The 17,107-nt window shown below is 39.1% G+C and overlaps 1 protein-coding gene and 1 long non-coding RNA gene across 2 annotated transcripts; both read right to left on the reverse strand.

Moving 5' to 3' along the window:
* Positions 1–13,969: 13,969 nt before the first annotated feature.
* LOC121629014 lies at positions 13,970–14,296 on the reverse strand. The gene is made up of 2 exons (XR_006008313.1): positions 14,216–14,296; positions 13,970–14,077 (listed from the first exon to the last, which is right to left on the reverse strand). It is a non-coding gene; the product is annotated as an uncharacterized LOC121629014 (long non-coding RNA).
* Positions 14,297–14,326: 30 nt separating this feature from the next.
* On the reverse strand, positions 14,327–16,601 carry LOC121629269. Its single transcript, XM_041968903.1, has 4 exons — positions 15,891–16,601; positions 15,543–15,612; positions 14,881–15,055; positions 14,327–14,381 (listed from the first exon to the last, which is right to left on the reverse strand). Exons 1-4 carry the CDS (start codon positions 16,599–16,601, stop codon positions 14,327–14,329), a joined length of 1,011 nt encoding a protein of 336 aa, XP_041824837.1.
* Positions 16,602–17,107: the final 506 nt, after the last annotated feature.

The raw sequence follows: 17,107 nt of genomic DNA on the forward strand, positions 1-17,107 counted from the left end.
AAACAACTTAAGTCATCAGGCTGAAAATGCTTCTGAAAAAAGTTGAGTTTTAAGTTTGTCCAACTTAATATGACAACGTTGATTTACCCACCTAGTGTAGGTTTACGCCACATGAGCCCTTTTTGAATTTACTCAAAAGTACTTTATAGCTGGATACCTTACTTGTTAAAGTTTTCTCAACTACTCAGTGTTTAGTTGTGAAGTCTGTATTACATCTATCCATTTTCTTTATATGCTTGCAGAGTGCTGGAGTTGGGGAGCTGGAGTCTATCCCAGCAGCTACTAGGTGAGAGGCAGGGTACAACTGGTCAGGTCAATACTCCATTACAGGCCCATCACAGGGAGACTGTAGGAGGAAGCTGAAGTACCTGGAGAGGACCCACGGATACACAGGGGGAACATATAAACTCCACACAGCTCGACCCAGGAACCTGGTGCCCTGGAAGTCTGATACCCCTTAAAAAATCACCTTATTCATTAAGAAAAATTTAACATGTTAGATAGTGAAGCTACAATATATGCCCATAACATGAATGTCAACATATTCATATCAAGTAAAGAGAATGTACATTTTTATATAAAAAAATACAAATTAATACACTGATCTCAGTATGAAAATATACCAAATAAAAGTTTACACAAGCGTGCTACTATAGTGTGTATTTGAGTGTTTGTGTATGAATTAGAGCAGGGATCCCCAACCCTAGTCCTCAGGGCCCACTGTCCTGCAGGTACAAGATGCTGCTGCAACACACCTGATTCAAATTAAATGGATCTCTGACAAGCTCTGGCCAAGGCTTCTAATGAGCCGTTAATCATTATTATTCGTTGTGTTAAAGCAGAGAAACATAGAAACGTCTGCAGGACAGTGGGCCTTGAGGACTGCAGCCGCTGACATCCTGAGACAATATCCTCATCCTGAGTTTCCTCCACCTGGCACAACACCCGAGATGATCCACCTTATTATCCTCCCCAGTCTCACCCTACCTTACTACCTTAAACCTTCAATAAATCATTGAACTCACATTGTTGTGGTGCAGTCCTTCCATAAGAACAAAGAAACGCTCAAAGACATATGCTAAAAATGATCACCAAAACTGGAATTACTGCCCAAATCTAGATGTCCTTTCACATTTTCTAACTATGGTTTCAATTTGTGCTGAAAATAAAATAAAAACTATATTGAAAAAATAAGTATGAAAGTTCAGTGGGTATGCTGAGAAAGAACTGTTACTGAAAGTGGTATCTGAAGAGAAGGTCCCTTTCCCTAGAGTGTGATTCCTATTCACATCAAGGCCACACACTGAGGCTAAATGAAGACAGGAACCGTGTTGACTCAGGTCTGGTGGTTTCAGGATTTTGGTTTTAGAGAAGGAAAAAAACTTAAATAAAATAAAAACTGCCAGACAGCTGGGCAGGTAGGTGATAGGGGCTGTGCTCTGAGATATGATAGCGCCTCAAGCTAACCTGTCTGTTGGTGATAAGCGGCTGCTCCAACATGAAAAAGAGCTGGCTTACTTAATAGCATGCAGTTTTTAACTTTAACACAACACAGGTATCTTATTTTCTCCTGAAAGTCAGTCCATTTCAAAACCCTCTGTTATGTGGTAGTTAGTAATTTTGTGAGGCCATGACAAACGTCACAGGACTAGTTTAGTAAGAAGAAATCCAAATCACAACTTTACAATAGCATAAAATTTACAACATGTACATGTATGTATTAATGTATATTTTTAGGATTAAACATTCTAATTATTTCAGTGGCGGAGGCAGTTATTCCTGATGTAAACTGCTGTGAAAATACTCTGTGGACCATAAACCTCCCCTTTGGGATAAATAAAGTTTTTTTTAAGAGAACATAATGAAATTTCTCAATAAAACTATCAATGCACAGGAAATATGGCATCATGCAATTCAACATTATTGTTTGTGACCTAATGCATGACTTATGTATGTATCTTAAGAAATTTACACTGACAAATTGTCACTACTTTTAAATTTAAGAAGCATTAGAAACCTTATGGTAAATAAAATAAAATATAACCTGAAAGTTAATGAGTGTTTTAAAGCTCCCCTTGGTGTATGAGATGAGTGGTTTTAGGGAAGCTCATCTGCTTTCTCTCACCTTAGCTCCCCTGTCACTTGAACCATGGGGTATTTCACAGTTGTTTATTATGTCCTTAATCCTTAAGAGAATTTCTCACAACAGAGGAAGTCAGTGCACACACTGACACACATGCTTAAATGTACAGAGCTGGACAGCTTCCCAACCCACACGGTGCCCATTTGCCACCAGCTTAATAGTTTGTCAGTGACTTTGTTCTATGGAACAGTTGAACCAGAAGAAGACCAAGACTCAATCTGAAATGGGCTATATTGATACCTATTGTAACAGTGATAGACATTGGCCAATGAACTGATTCCCCTCCCATGCTTGTATTCCAATACAGGGTCACTAATCAATTAAAATTAGGCAGTGTATACCCTTCATTCAGATTAGTTATGGACAGAATCTAACCGAGTTCTGTAACTTCGAGTGTTTGATACGTGACTGTTATTAAAGCTGTTTTCTCAACTACTGAAACATTCTTCAAAGCATCCACCAACCTGCTAAATGTGGGTTAAAAAGTCATTTTGGCAGGTATAAAATGCAAAGTTATTTGTCCTGATGAATGAAGTTTATTTTCTTTTTCTTCCCCATAAACACTATCTCATGACATATCACACATCCACTGGCTGCGTGTTACTGCCTGAACAAAGAGCAGCTAAATGAGGAGAGAAATTTAAACTGTGACACGCTGAAGGAAAACCAAACATGTGGTAGTGGTGCACTGTGCAGAATGAGTCTGATTACAAGAAAAAAGGTGACGAGAACAACAATAATGAAAGAGGAGGTGGGACAGTTTAAACATTTAGGTTAGGGGAAATTCTGATTAGCTGGTAACTTTAGAAATCTACCAGAAACATTTATTGCCGATCAAAGAAGTTCATTTAGAGCCTTTTTAACGCTGTTATTAAGATAAAGGTGTGAACAAACTGGCAGAAATGGCAGAAATTTACAGCACTCTTAGAGGGTACGGCTGATTGGTAATGTCAAAATTTAATTAAAAGTGTTTGTATTGATGCAACAGTGGTTCCTCTTTTTAATCAAAATGTCTGCAGCAACAGCTGTGCTCTACTTTCCTTCACACATATGCGGACATACATGTGCTCATGAATGCGTGCTGATAGAATAAGCTCCAAAACTTTATTGCCACACTTATTCAGAGCAATCATTCATATTTTTTCTGTTAATAAAAAGCTGATAGCCACCTTGAGTTTTGATTGCTCTGACCAGGGCGGAGATGGTTTGATTTTTGTGACATTCTGTTACAGAATTCTGTGTTTACTGCTACTAGGTGCTGAATTATCCAGCAGGTACATAAAGTTGAATGTGGGCATCGTCTGTAACAGTTTATTGGACTTATTTGAGTGCAAAAATGTGTTTGATGTCTGATAATCCAAAACTTTCATGCATTTCTCTGGAAATATTTCCTTAACTTTGCACCAGCTTGAAGGTGAGCAATCTCATCTTCGCAGCTAAACTGTTTCACATCCTCCAGGTATGAAATGTTAAAGTCCAACACTCATCTTTCCCTGAAAACGTATCTATCAATATCAGTAAAACAGGACTTATTTTCCCCCAAAGCACGTGCACTGTAATTTGGCACAGCATCGTTGGACTGGTTCACCTGCAGTAAGGATTGTTGTGGGTTTTTTGTTACAGCTGAAAGCCTTGGACGCATTGCCAGGGAGTTAAACATACCCACCACCGAGTTTAAAGCCAGCATCGGCTGGTGCAGGAGGATGATACGCCGTAGCGGCCTTGCATTACGGCGCAAAACCAGCCTTGCCCAGCACCTACCGTCAGACTTTGGAGAGAAGCTGCAGTCTTTTCAGAGATAAGTGATTGGCTTGAGGAAAAAACACTCTTACGCCCTTGATCAGATTGGCAATGCCGACCAAACCCCATGTGGGGAACAAGGCGCGGGGCTCTCAGAAAAAAAGAAACATGCTCATTATGGATGCCTTTCACGGACACATGACTGACAATGTCAAAACTCAGGTGAGGAAGATGAACGGTGACTTAGTCATCATACCAGGGGGGATGACAAGCTAGCTACAGGTGTTGGATGTGGTGGTTAACAAGCCTTTCAAGGATAATCTGCGCAAGAGGTACACCGAGTGGCTTCTGTCCGGTGATCACGCACTCACACCATCTGGAAAAATTCAAAAGCCAGCTGTACGTCAGCTTTGTGAATTGATCCTCCAGGCATGGGACGAAGTAAAACCAGACAGCATCATCAATGGATTTAAAAAGTGCTGCATATCAAATACAATGGATGGCAGCGAGGATGATGTTCTATGGGAGGAGACAGGGCCACAGCATGAGAGTGGGAGTAACAGTGAGCCCAGCGAGGCAGAGGACGTCTGTGAGTAAAAGCCTCAAGCAGACTTTTGATAAGACATCTGATGAGCAAAGTTCTGACAATTTTCATTCTAGTTGCAGCTTTGCAAGACTTTAAGTTGAACGTTTTATTATAGTGGTAGCCTGATTTGCTACTGTTCAGTATTGTTAATTGCACAAGTCGTTTAATGCAATATTGTGTTTTCTGCTTTTTTCTTTGTCAAACTGCTTGAGAATTTTATCTCACTGTTACAGTTCTCGTATTTACAAATCTAAATTGCTAAGTGGTTTGTTTACATTTTTTGCATATGCAATACGATTATAGTGATTGTATTTATAGCGAAAAATCATTAAGTTTTTAAACGATTTTGTTTTTCAGAATTTAAAAAAGGAAAGTTTCTATTAAATTAAGTAAATTTTGTTTGTCAGGTTTTTTTTTTTTCTTTTTCTAAGATTAATCTTGGAAAGAGGGGGGTCCGTCCTATATTCGGGTCAATACGGTAGTTTTGTTGGACTAAATTAAGAGTTAGATTAATTATTTGTTAAAATTATAATGAGGTATCTAAGCATAGCATTTGTATGGTACACACTTAAGACTTTACCATATGGGGTTCTCTGTCCCACAGACTGGATTGACACAAGAACATGCATTCCATGCAAATGAGCATCCTATAGGCAAACTCTATGATTGGAGGACACAGGACTGAGGAATTTTCTTTGTTTAAACCCTATATAAGACAGAAGGACACATCAAGTCTTTAGGTCTTCGTTCTGGCTTTGGGACCTCCAGAATTTGCTGCAGAAATCTGTTTTGATGTCTGAACTTTTGTAATAAACTTCTTTTTATTATTCAAGTCAGCGTCCAGAGACGTTTTTGCCTGAAAGACAATTTTTCCACATCTGATCAAGACACATCAATAATTATAATTGTAAAATGAGTTAAATCAACTTTAATAAATTATGCCAGGATTAAGAATAGCACATTAGTTCAGACAAACCTGTTAAGCTGAGTTGGCAAAACCTTTTAAAGTGAACTATTACAACACATTTAATCAAATGCCAGTAAATAAGTTGAATCTTCAGTTGGTTCAAAGGACATTAAGCTATAATAGCAGAATTGCATTATTTAAAATAAAAATAGTTATTTTTTAATGTTGATTGTAAGAATTTATTTTTAGAGTGTGTAAAAATCAAACATTTAGCTTTGTTCAAAAATACCAACCATACTCTGGATATGCTGGTCGACATTACATAGTCTATTCATGAAGTCTCTGCCTTCTCCTCTTTCCACTATAGGAAAATTTCAATCAGTATTCTGAGGGACATTAAAGGTGAAGCTACGATGTGCTCTGCATTTCAGCCGATTATAGGCGAAACAGTATCTCACATGGTTTGAAAGTAGATCCAGCACCTGGTTGAGAAAGGAAACAAGTGATCATCAAACACTGTGGAGCAGTTATGAATGCACAACAAGAAAGGGTCGAGTGCACGTGCCAACATAACCACACGTACACAGTGATGGTCTGCAGCCTCACAAACACACGTCTCTGCTCATTAATACTGTTCTCATGGAGCAGAAATGCTCGCTAACAATGATAAATGGCTATTTATGGCTATTATCCATTTCCTGTTTTTATAAGATGGGCGGAGCTTCAGTGACGTCACCCGTAGGTTTCTGAAGAGCTAAATTGAAGCTCATTGGGCGGTTCCCACCGTCGCCATCTTGGCAGTGTCACATGAGTTGTCATTCCCAGAAAATCCAAAAATTGGCAAAAGAGGTGGAACTGAGAGGGGGACTGTGAAGGTGGGGGTGGATGATTGACATCCACCAAACTCCAAGCTGCCTGTAGCTAGGAGCTAACCGAGCTAAGTTACATCTACACATTTGACGCTACACCCGAGACTAGATGTTAACCCCTTAACTCCTGGTAGCGGAGGCTGCAGGTGCAGAGGTGTTAAGCTAAACAGTCAACCTAAGAATGAAAGGTTAGAAAATTTATAGGCCAGAAATCTGGATAATATATATATATTATAATATATATAATATATATATATATATATAAAAATATATATATATGTGTATATATATATATATATATATATATATATATATATATATATATATATATATATATATATATATATAAGGTGCAAAATTTTTAGGCAGGTGTGAAAAATATGCTGTAAACTAAGAATGCTTTCTAAAATGGAAATGTGAATAGTTTATTTTCATCAGTTAACAAAATGCAGTGAATGAACAGAAGAAAAATCTACATCAACTTAATATTTGGTGTGATCATCTTTGCTTTAAGACAGCAGCCATTCTTCTATGTTCGCTAGTAGACAGATTTTGAAGGAACTCGGCTGGTAAATTTTTCCAAACATCTTTGAGAACTCACCGCAGATCTTCTGTCGATGTAGGCTTCCTTTTTGTAATCCCAGACAAGCTCGATGATGTTGAGTTCAGGGCTCTGTGGGGGCCATGCCCTCATCTGCAGGACTTCTTCTTCTTTACCTGAAGAAGGCTCTTAATGTATGCTGTATGTTTGGGGTCTTTGTCCTGTTGCAGAATAAATTTTGGGACAACCCTAGCCTCCATGATGGAGAAGTATCTACCTGTATTTCTCAGCATTCAGGACACCATTAATCCTGACCAAATGTTCAACTCCATTTGCAGAAATGCAGCCCAAAACTTGCAAGGAACCTCTACCATGCTTCACTGTTGTCTGCAGACACTCATTATCGTACTGCTGTCCAGCCTTTCAGTGATCAGACCGCCTCATCAGTCCAGAGTACCTGCTGCCATTTTTGTGCATAGTTGAGTTGCTTGGCCTTGTTTCCACCTCAGAGGTATGACTTGTTGGCTGCTACTCTTCCATGAGGACCATTTCTGGCCAGACTTCTCCAAACAGGAGATGGGTGTAACTGGCAGTTACAGTTACAGTCTGCCAGTTCTGAGTTGATGGTGCTGCTGGACATCTTACAGTTTCGAATAGAAATTAAGCTTATTCTATTTTTCATCTGCTGCACTAAGTTTCCTTGGCTGACTACTGACCACAATCCTACAAAATTCCTGATTTTTTGCAAGTGTACATATAAAAATTGATGCAGGGGAGGATTCAAAGGGAAGTAACAGAACATCTTGATGTGATTTAAAATTGTCTTTTGTTTGCTCACTTTCCGTTTTGTAAATTGAAAACAATAAATAATCATTTGTTATATTTTTGAAAAATAACTTTAGCACAGTACTAAGATTGCAACATTTATCTTCACTTAAGAAATTCTGGACTTAGCTTTTCAGTCACCAGTATCATTGAAATACAGCCAGAGGCTGCTTATTCTTCTGTTTTTAGTTCATTTACTGTTAAATACCCCTTCTACACTTGGAGCTATGCTGTCCTCTTATGCATCGTAATTAAATTTCACACCACACAAATTCAAAGATGTCCCCCTGATGTGTTGTTAGGTCCAGTGATAATTTATAGATACATCTTATTCAGCAATTCCCCAACTTACAAAGTATAATCTACCAGGAAGTGGAGCCAAAGTTATGATGGCTGAGTGGAAATGCTGCTACACTGTTGTGGTTGTCATGGTGATAAAGAGTGTTTAAAACACACAGTGATAAATGACCATCTTTTTCTAGAGTTTACTTTTAATTATCTCAGCTTTCTTAAGTGTTGCATTCAGGCACAATTTAGCACATAGATAAAAATGAGTCACTCAGAAACCTCAGTGATGAGCGACTCTCCTAAGATGTAAAAAAAAAGAGAAAACCCTGAAAAAGAGAACCAGTAAGACTCTCAGTGGTCTGTGCAGAAACATACATGTTCTTTTCAACACTGAGCAGCGTGTTCAGGGCAGGTTGGTGAAAGAAGGGAACATTGGTCCAGGACTGTTCAGTGTGGAGTTTTGTGTGACAGGTTGGATATAATCCCTGATAAATCCTCATCTCAGCATGGGTGTCGAGCGGCATCTGCCTAGTGACAGTATCAAAAGCAGCAGATGGGTGTTGGGATGAAGAGTAAAAGAAGATGGAGCAGCTCATTGGTCTCAGCTGAACTGCCTCTTCAAGGTTGCACAAAACTGTGACAGATACTATAATTAGGATTTTAAATATGTTTACAGTTTACCATAAAACCTGAGATTCCCCACATCCCAGAGAAAATTAAACATCTGTACCACTTATTATACTTGCCTTCTTGTTTTAAATTGGTTTGTATAAAATGCTGTTTCCTTCAACCAAACACATATTCATCTGTGCTACGTGTTAAAACGGACTGCTGCCCTTAATTTTATTGAAAGGCAGTAAAACTTCTGGAGCTCTCTGGCAAACAGCTGAGATGAGCGGACTTCTTTCATTTCTTATAAAAGAGGCAGCTGGTGCTTGAAGTGTAAATTCAAATAAACTCGATTTGTCTGGGTTGTTCTGAAAAAATGAAAGATATGTAGAAAATAAGCTAGTTATATAAAGACTTCTGGTTTAGAGGAAACAAATTGGCAGATGAAAAACAATTTAATTTATTCTGTTGTCTGTTTTGCTCCATCCAGTTACCGTGTTTTGTTTTCTGTTCCATTTCTTTTGTTCTTTGTGGTTTTAATTCTCCTTTTTAATGTTTCTTTTGCACAATGCTGTTACACGTTTAATGGTAAATGTAGAGAACTTTGATTTCTCTTGTACATGAAATGTGCTAGACAAGTAGATCTGCATTTTCTATTGCTTTCACTTGAATACAACATTAAACTACTCGCCTCTAATTCTGACTCTTTTAATCCACTATTTCAGCAGAGGTTAGATCATTTTGTTTTATCACAAATATGTACATGCCCCTCACAATAATTACTCTGTTCTATCTCTTTTGCTTTATACATATAACTTACAAACAAACTGAAAATACAGGATGTAAATCTCAACCTTAAAATTAACTCTGCTGAATGTATTCATGAACTTGTCACAGTACGTGGACGATGCATGCAGGTAAGAGAGGCAGGAAGCAGAAAGGTCCTGGAACAAAGGATTAATGATAGCTGGAGGTAATAGGTCTGAGAAGGAAAACAGATACAGACTTACAACAAGGATGACACTGGGGAAACGACAACCTGGCAGCCAGTAAACTAAACCAAGAGGTATATACAGCTGTGCTCATAAGTTTACATACCCTGGCAGAAATTATGATTTCTTGGCCATTTTTCAGACAATATGAATGACAACAACAACAAAAAAAAAAAAAAACTTTTCTTTCTTGTGCTTGTGTGAAGCCATTTATTATCAAACAACTGCTTTTACTCTTTTTAAATCATAATGACAACATAAACTACACAAATCTGTGGCTGTAACACATAACCTACCTATTACAGCATTGCAGGGGAATATGACAAGTGATGATGACAAAAAAAAAAGCCTTATATAAACATAATGTGACAGCTACACTCAGCTATGAAGTCATGTTGCTTTTCCAAACTTCATAGTGGATCAATGAACTTTTAAAATGACCCAATGAAATTTGTTTCATTAATCACTAAATATTCTTTTAGTTTAGATCTAGGATAATGTGTTGATGTTAATGAAACCACAAAGAATACTGGATCCATTTTAAGTCGCATTACAACTCAGAAAATACTACAGTGACCGGGCCCTCCCCCAGATACGTACACAACAGTGATGCAGTGAGCAGCTTCTTATTTCTTAAACAACTATGTCTTAAATGATCGTGATCAGCGATCAATTGAACCTTGAAAACAGTGAAATCCTACCACAACCCACCTCCACTCTGTGGTGAGCTCATTGTTAGATCGGAAGTTACCAGCCCGACATCAGGGTAGATGATGCTGTAATCTTCCTCATGCAGAAGGCTCTTCCCCACCTGGACACCAAAGGCAGCACCGTGAGAATAGTGTTTTAATGGTTTCTAAAGTGCAGGGGTTTTTAACCAGTTCAGCATGAAGATCCAAACAAAACCCAACATCAACTGCAAAAAGCTGCACAACATATGGATTCCTAAACATCAACAGTCATGTACAGATTAGTAAAATAACATCTTGTTTGCTCAGTTTCAGAAGTTATTTTTCTTACTTTTGTGGGACACCTGACAGTCTTTTTTTCCACAGTTGTTTTTAGGTCTGGTTTGTACTCAATTGTGGCTACTTGAAACAATTCCAAAGCAGATATCTGTCTGCAGGAACAACTTTCCAAACGTCTGTGGTTCCTTCTCTTAAAACCCATTTCAGTCTGTCATCTTAGACTCATCTTGGCTTAATATGAGTGTGTTGGGTGCTGCAGAGTTTCCATGTTTTAACCCCGACACAATGCTCCCACTGCTCACCCAAGCTGTTCGGTGAGCAGCACATACCTGTGTGAACAACTGTTCTCGTACATGAAGATAAACAATCATGCGGGTCGTCCTGCTGATGAACACCTTTACTCAGTCCGGAGGATTTCCACAGCTCAGAGCCTGACCCCAAACACTGAACAACTTACATCCATAATGAAACACCAAGTATCTGTCTGGTGAGCATCACCGAGGAGCAAACTGAGTTTAGCGGCATTTTAAGTGTTTAATGTTAATGCACAGGACATTGGATCTTTCTATGAAGAAGATTATGTTTTTGGTTGTTCTTTGCTTGTTTTCATTTCAATATACTATGACAAAGGTGCAGAGCCATAAAGAAATAACTGCAACTGATTTATTTTTTTACATTTCGCTGTATAGAAAGCAGTTGCTTACCTGTCAGTTGCTGTCAGTTGCTCCCCTTCCTTGATTCTGTCATATCACCCCGAGACTAATAAGACTTTGTAAAGTTTTTGCATTCTTCCTATTGCATAACATTTGATTTTTCAAATGAGGAAATAATTTTTGCTTATTGTTTGCCTATAGAAAAATGTTTTCCTTTGAAATTACTCTGAAAAAAAATGCATATAGTCATGAAAATGAATGCGACTAACTGTTTTTATTTTTCATTTATTCAATGTTTAATGTTGTTTAGTGGGCAGGCCACTCCCCTGCTATTTGCTGGGGTAGGCTTTAGCTTACTAAGCGGTATAGAAAATGAATGAATGAATGACATGGCCATTTTTCAACATGGCATTGCCAGGATTCACGGGTTGAAATTGTTAAAGAGTGATTAAGGGAATTTTTTTTTTTTTTTTTTTTTTTTTAAGTAATGTGAAAATAAAACAAATCAGCACATTCAGATATAACGGTTTATGTAACTTATTTTTGATTCTGGGTTGACGCTCTTGGGGGACCATGGTTCTCGAGGGAAGTAAGAACACATGGATATTTCAAGGTCAAAAGAAGCCGTCAGGTGATCGGCTTAGAACAAGAAGGAAAAAAGAAGAGGAGAAGCTGGCAAAGTGCAAAGCCATGCAGATAGATCATATATCTGTGTATCATATATGTGATGGAATAACTTGAAGCCTCATTTCTGGTCCCTTTATGTGCATAAATAGGTTCAAACATCAAACATCATTGCCCACAGACTCCTCTTCTACATTGGCATGATTGTTAGAGAATAGATTCTCTGGTTCATTTCTGAGATCAGACATCAATTTCAGACAAAAGCAAACATGGTGACGGTGGAGGAGATCATAATCATGCTAGACCAGAATTTCATATTCAGACTTGTCCTGTGGTTTGTTTAAATAGCCTTTATTGAGACTGCAGCAGGGGGACATTCCCAAGACACTACTGTGGGCCCAGGCGCTGGAAAGGAAAGATGGATAGAAGAGTGGAGGAGATAAGTTGTGGAAGGGGGTGAAGAAGGGTCCCAGGTCCAGGCAACGGCAGCCATGTGAGAGGCGTCGGGTCTGAGGGATGATGAGGATACTGGAGTGCCAGCTGTGTGGGCGGGCGGCAGACTCCACAGGGGCTGCGTCTGAGTGCCCTTCTGCCCTTTCCTAGCAGCAGTCGAACAGTGACGTGTGGGTTGTTTAGGAAGCCAGCGGTGCAGGAGCCCAGGACACTGAGGAAATGCCTCGTCTTCCTCTGCAGAAATTAACACTTAACACTTTAGAGAATATCCCATCAGCAAAAACAACTAATTTAATCTTAATTTAGTCTTTAGACTTCTAAATTCTTTAATTCTTTAATTGTTTTAGAGCCCATTGCAGAGAAGCTTTTTCAAGCCTACTGAGTAAAAAACAAAAAAAAAAAACTGTTTTAAAACTCTGAGTAGTGGTTCTTCTTCATTCAGAGGTGAAACAGAATGCTGGTATAAAAAAAACTTTACACCCTCCTGGAATAACGCACTTTATCATAAAGAGACATAAAAAGAGGCAGCACAGTAGAAGGCGGTGGTCTGTGCAGCCATTAAACTCACCACACCTTATTTTTCTTTTTGTTCCTTTTGCTGGTTGCACATAAACTATGCTATGCACATTTCCCCTGCGGTTTCCAGTAATACGGCGCCATGTGCTGCATCTGGCTACACGTGCACAAGCTCTCTGAAAACGGAACAAAATAAGCATGTAAAGGATGCAGGAGACAGACACAAGACCTTGTCTGCATGCATGTGGAAAGTATTAGCCCCATGCTGCATTGCTACTTATCTGTAGGATTATTGTATTCAGTGTAAACCAGGCTACCATTCTTCCTCCAGAGCTACAGAGCGTTGGTACAACTGAGGACAATGTTAAACACGTTAAAACATTATTGTGTGTTTAGTCAAAATATTAAAAAAGGACTGCATAATTATACTATTTATTTAAATTTTCTTTTAATGTATATGGGAACTCTGAGTAATTATTTCTTTCTTGTATCCTACACTGTAAGATGATAACTGTAGAATCTACAGTAACTTACTGGCAGCAAATGGCAAGTAATGTTGCTGTAGTATATTCTACAGTATGCTTACTGTAAGCAGTGTACAGTAATATTTTTAAGTACTGTATTATTACTTACAGTAACAGTGCTGTATTATTACTTACAGTAACAGTGCTGTGCTGTACTTTTTTTACAACAGATATAAGAGTACTGTAATACATAACATTAATTTTATTATTATTATTATTATTGATGTTATTAGTATTATTGTCAATAACAACAACCACCAAATAATTGCCTACTGTAAAATTAAGATGGCAAATATGAACTTTTGAAAAACAAATAGAACAAGTCAAAGATTGTTTTTAAACAAGTTTATTGTCAAAATGACATAAAGTCATAGAACATGTGTTTCCAGTTAAAACAGCTGAAACCATATTTAGACCTATACAGTTCCCAGTTCAAAATGGAGGGAAACAATAAAATGAATAAAACATGTGAGCATATTGTCTGAGCACGTTCATCATACTCTCACATATAACAAGTTAAACAAGTTTTCTTTGGACAATCCAACAATAACATTAAAACCCTTTTTATCTGGAGTTAAATCCTTGATAATATTTCACAAAGTCTACTGAACCATTGAAACTTAGCTTTGTGTAAATTGGAACTTCCGTATTATGGTGAATATTAAAGGCACAAGTAATGTTTGCGTTTATCACAGTAAAAACAGTCCAATTAATAGGGAACATTTTTTTTAAATAACATGCCTGTTCAGATGGCTTTGATCATAGCTGGCAACTCAGGTGCACACACATCAGGGGGTAGCCTGGTCTCTTACCCACTGGTGTGGCCGGAACTCTTCTTCCTGACAATGGATGGAAAAGTCAAAAGTTCATTGTCACCAAGGGATGAACGTGTGTGCAAATTTACTTAGCAGCATGGACATTTTTTGGCCCTCGGTGAGAACTGATGGCCTAAAGACAAAATGAGTGAATTGTCTAACCTGGATCAGTTCAGTTCTTCCAGTCGTAATCGATAAAGTCTCTTATGAAGGAACGGACATGGGAGTTGAGGGACTCGCTCTTCCTCTGGACCATCTTTCCTGTCCTTCGGCTCACCTGCGTCTTTGCCGTACACTTGCTGTATTCGGCATTATCCTGACAAAGAATCTGGAAATACAAATATTGAAACCCAGTTGTTATATTCCAGCATGAGTCTGCATCACACCACAGACGCCACCCACTCCACTGTGTTTAGGGATAGGCAACCCGGGTCCTTGAGGGTGGGTATCCTGCAGGCATTAGGAGTTTCCCTGTTGCAACACTCCTCACTCTAATTGGATGATGGTGCAGAGCTTGGTGTTCAGCTCTGCACAAGTCACATGGTGTGTTGCAACAGTGAAGCTCTAATACCAACAGGATACTGGCCCTTGAGGACCGGAGTTGCCCATCCTTGGTGTAGGTGATAGTCTGGCTAAACCAGCGCTCCATCCTGTCACATTTTAAAGATGTATAGACAACATTTGTACAATATGTGTTGCTATTTCATTTATTGGTTTCCTGTCAAATATTTATGGGGTAGTGATTAATGACAGGTGTGCAGCACACCTGTCATTAATCACTTCATCAAATAGAAATTGACAGGAAAATCCACACAACAAAAACATACCTCTGGATAAACTCCAAAGACGTGGCTGCCTCAGCTGGATATTCTATATTGAAGACATAGTACGAAGCAAAGAGGACAGCCAGGGCTGTCGTGAAATTGGACGTCTCGCTGAGTTTAAGGACAACACCACCCTCAATGGAAAGCATCCACTTCCTGGCTCCCAGAATGGAGTGTCCTGACACAGTAAATGTTAAGTTTAAAACATGTCACTCATCATACTGTGTTGTGGAGTATACAATCAACTCAGGTTTCAGACAGATTCTGAGAAATGACAGTAACCAAGACTACACAGGGGCTCCTGCAGTCTTGTGAATATGACACATACACAGTCATCCTCTGGTGGTGTCACTGACATCAATTAACAACAATATGAAACTAATAAATCAGTGAGTCAGTGGGGAATTAAGCTAATAAATTAATACTTTGAATGTAAATATCAATATGTTTGAATAATCATAACTTTTTAAAATTATTCTTAATTTCCAAAGTTTATCAATTGCACATTATAGTGTGTATGATTAACTTATTTGATGTTCTGACTTCCCAATGTCAATGAGATGTCAATGTGATTTCACCGACTCCACCAATGCATACCCTACTACCTGTCATATTATTCACTGTAAGTCATTATGTTATCTTTTATGTAGGTGCTGGTAACTTACCAAGCATGATGAGCCTGGGAGTGTTGGGCAGGGAAAGCTGGGCCTCAACGTCTGCCTGGGTAGAAGTTTCCTGAAACACAACACAAAAACTATTACAAGAAAGTACCGCTGCTGTCTTAGTCCAGCCCCACCTGGTGCCTTTGATCTTCCAGGAGCGCCTCTTCTGTTTCCCCCACATTCCTGACTGGCATGATGTTAGTCAGGGACGTGGGGAAAACAGGAGCGGGGCTCCTGGAAGGGGGAATGTGATTGAAAGGATGGTCGATGAGAGAAAATCACATTCAAGGGAAAAAAACAAACTGAACTGTAACTGTCGCTTTATCTGGTAATAAATAAGATATTACTCACGTCAGCCAAGAGGAAGATGGCATCCTCTTTTTCTTGGAAGTGGGCAACCATGATGAGTGTTGCAGCAAGCCCAGGATCCACCTCTTCTTCCTGTCTCTCAAGGCAGGAGAGGACCATCTTCACATCTTTCTTCCATCTCAAAAGTTGACTTTTGAAGTATTTCAACACTCTTTCTCCCTTTTTGGCAAGTGATTCTTGTAGTCTTGATTCTAGGTCAAATCCGGTCAGTAAGCAAAAGTGCTTGAGTAGAAACTTTTGCATGAAAAGGAATGGCCAATCCCTCTGAAGCTGTGACATACTTGGTGAGGGAGTTGCATTCAAGTCTCGACGCTGTGGCTCATATGTTACCGTCATGAGGTCATCCACACGTCTCTGGTCTGCAGCTCTTTGTCCCTCCAGGGAATAGATAGTCATCAGCTCTCTTTTCTTCTCTAAAAGGGACTCTCTGTTTTCACCTTCCGGTAGCTGCAAAGGCTGCCAATTGACACACCCATAGCTATCTGTTTTGGCACACTTCATTGACGGTCCTGGATTGTCATCTTCTATGGGAGGAGCCAATCGCTTAGGCTTTCGAAGCCGGGCAAGGGTATTGTCTCGGTTTAAAAACTGCATCCTTTCTCTTAGCTGTTTGCCTAAACAGAAATATCCACTGCCCATTCGCTCTCCCTCTTCTGTTCTGTCTCCTAAAGACTCTGGGTATATCTCTACCATAAGACACTGCCTGAGTGGAGGGTTCAAGCAAACCTGTTTTATGTCATCTGCAATGACCCGCACCATATGAAGCCTATCTTCTCTTTTTGGTCTCCTCTTCTCAGCAAGACACGTTCTCAAACTTGGGCGCATTTTCTCCCATGGCACTGCAAATGTAGACACCCATGTGCTATGTTTTACAGGAACAGGGCTTGTTGTCACAGCCAATAAAGGCTCTGAATTAGGTGCTGTGTCAGTGCAAGGTAGAAGTGTCAAAATTATTTCTTCAGATGCATCAGGCCTTGGCTGTGTGTTGTCCTGTGCAGCTATGAAAAAAGCACCAGATATGTTAGAGAAGGTGTGTCATGATGATACCTTCTTTATCATGACACTCTGTCAATGGCTGCTGCTTTGCACTGTGTTTCTATGCAGTTTATAATGCATTATGAACTATATACAATTACTGAACATATTGTTGTGCTGTAGTAACAATGGTGATTAAAGGGGATCTGAATATGAATCAGTGA

The sequence above is a fragment of the Melanotaenia boesemani genome, chromosome 18, assembly GCF_017639745.1.
Source record: "Melanotaenia boesemani isolate fMelBoe1 chromosome 18, fMelBoe1.pri, whole genome shotgun sequence".
NCBI classification, from domain to species: domain Eukaryota; kingdom Metazoa; phylum Chordata; class Actinopteri; order Atheriniformes; family Melanotaeniidae; genus Melanotaenia; species Melanotaenia boesemani.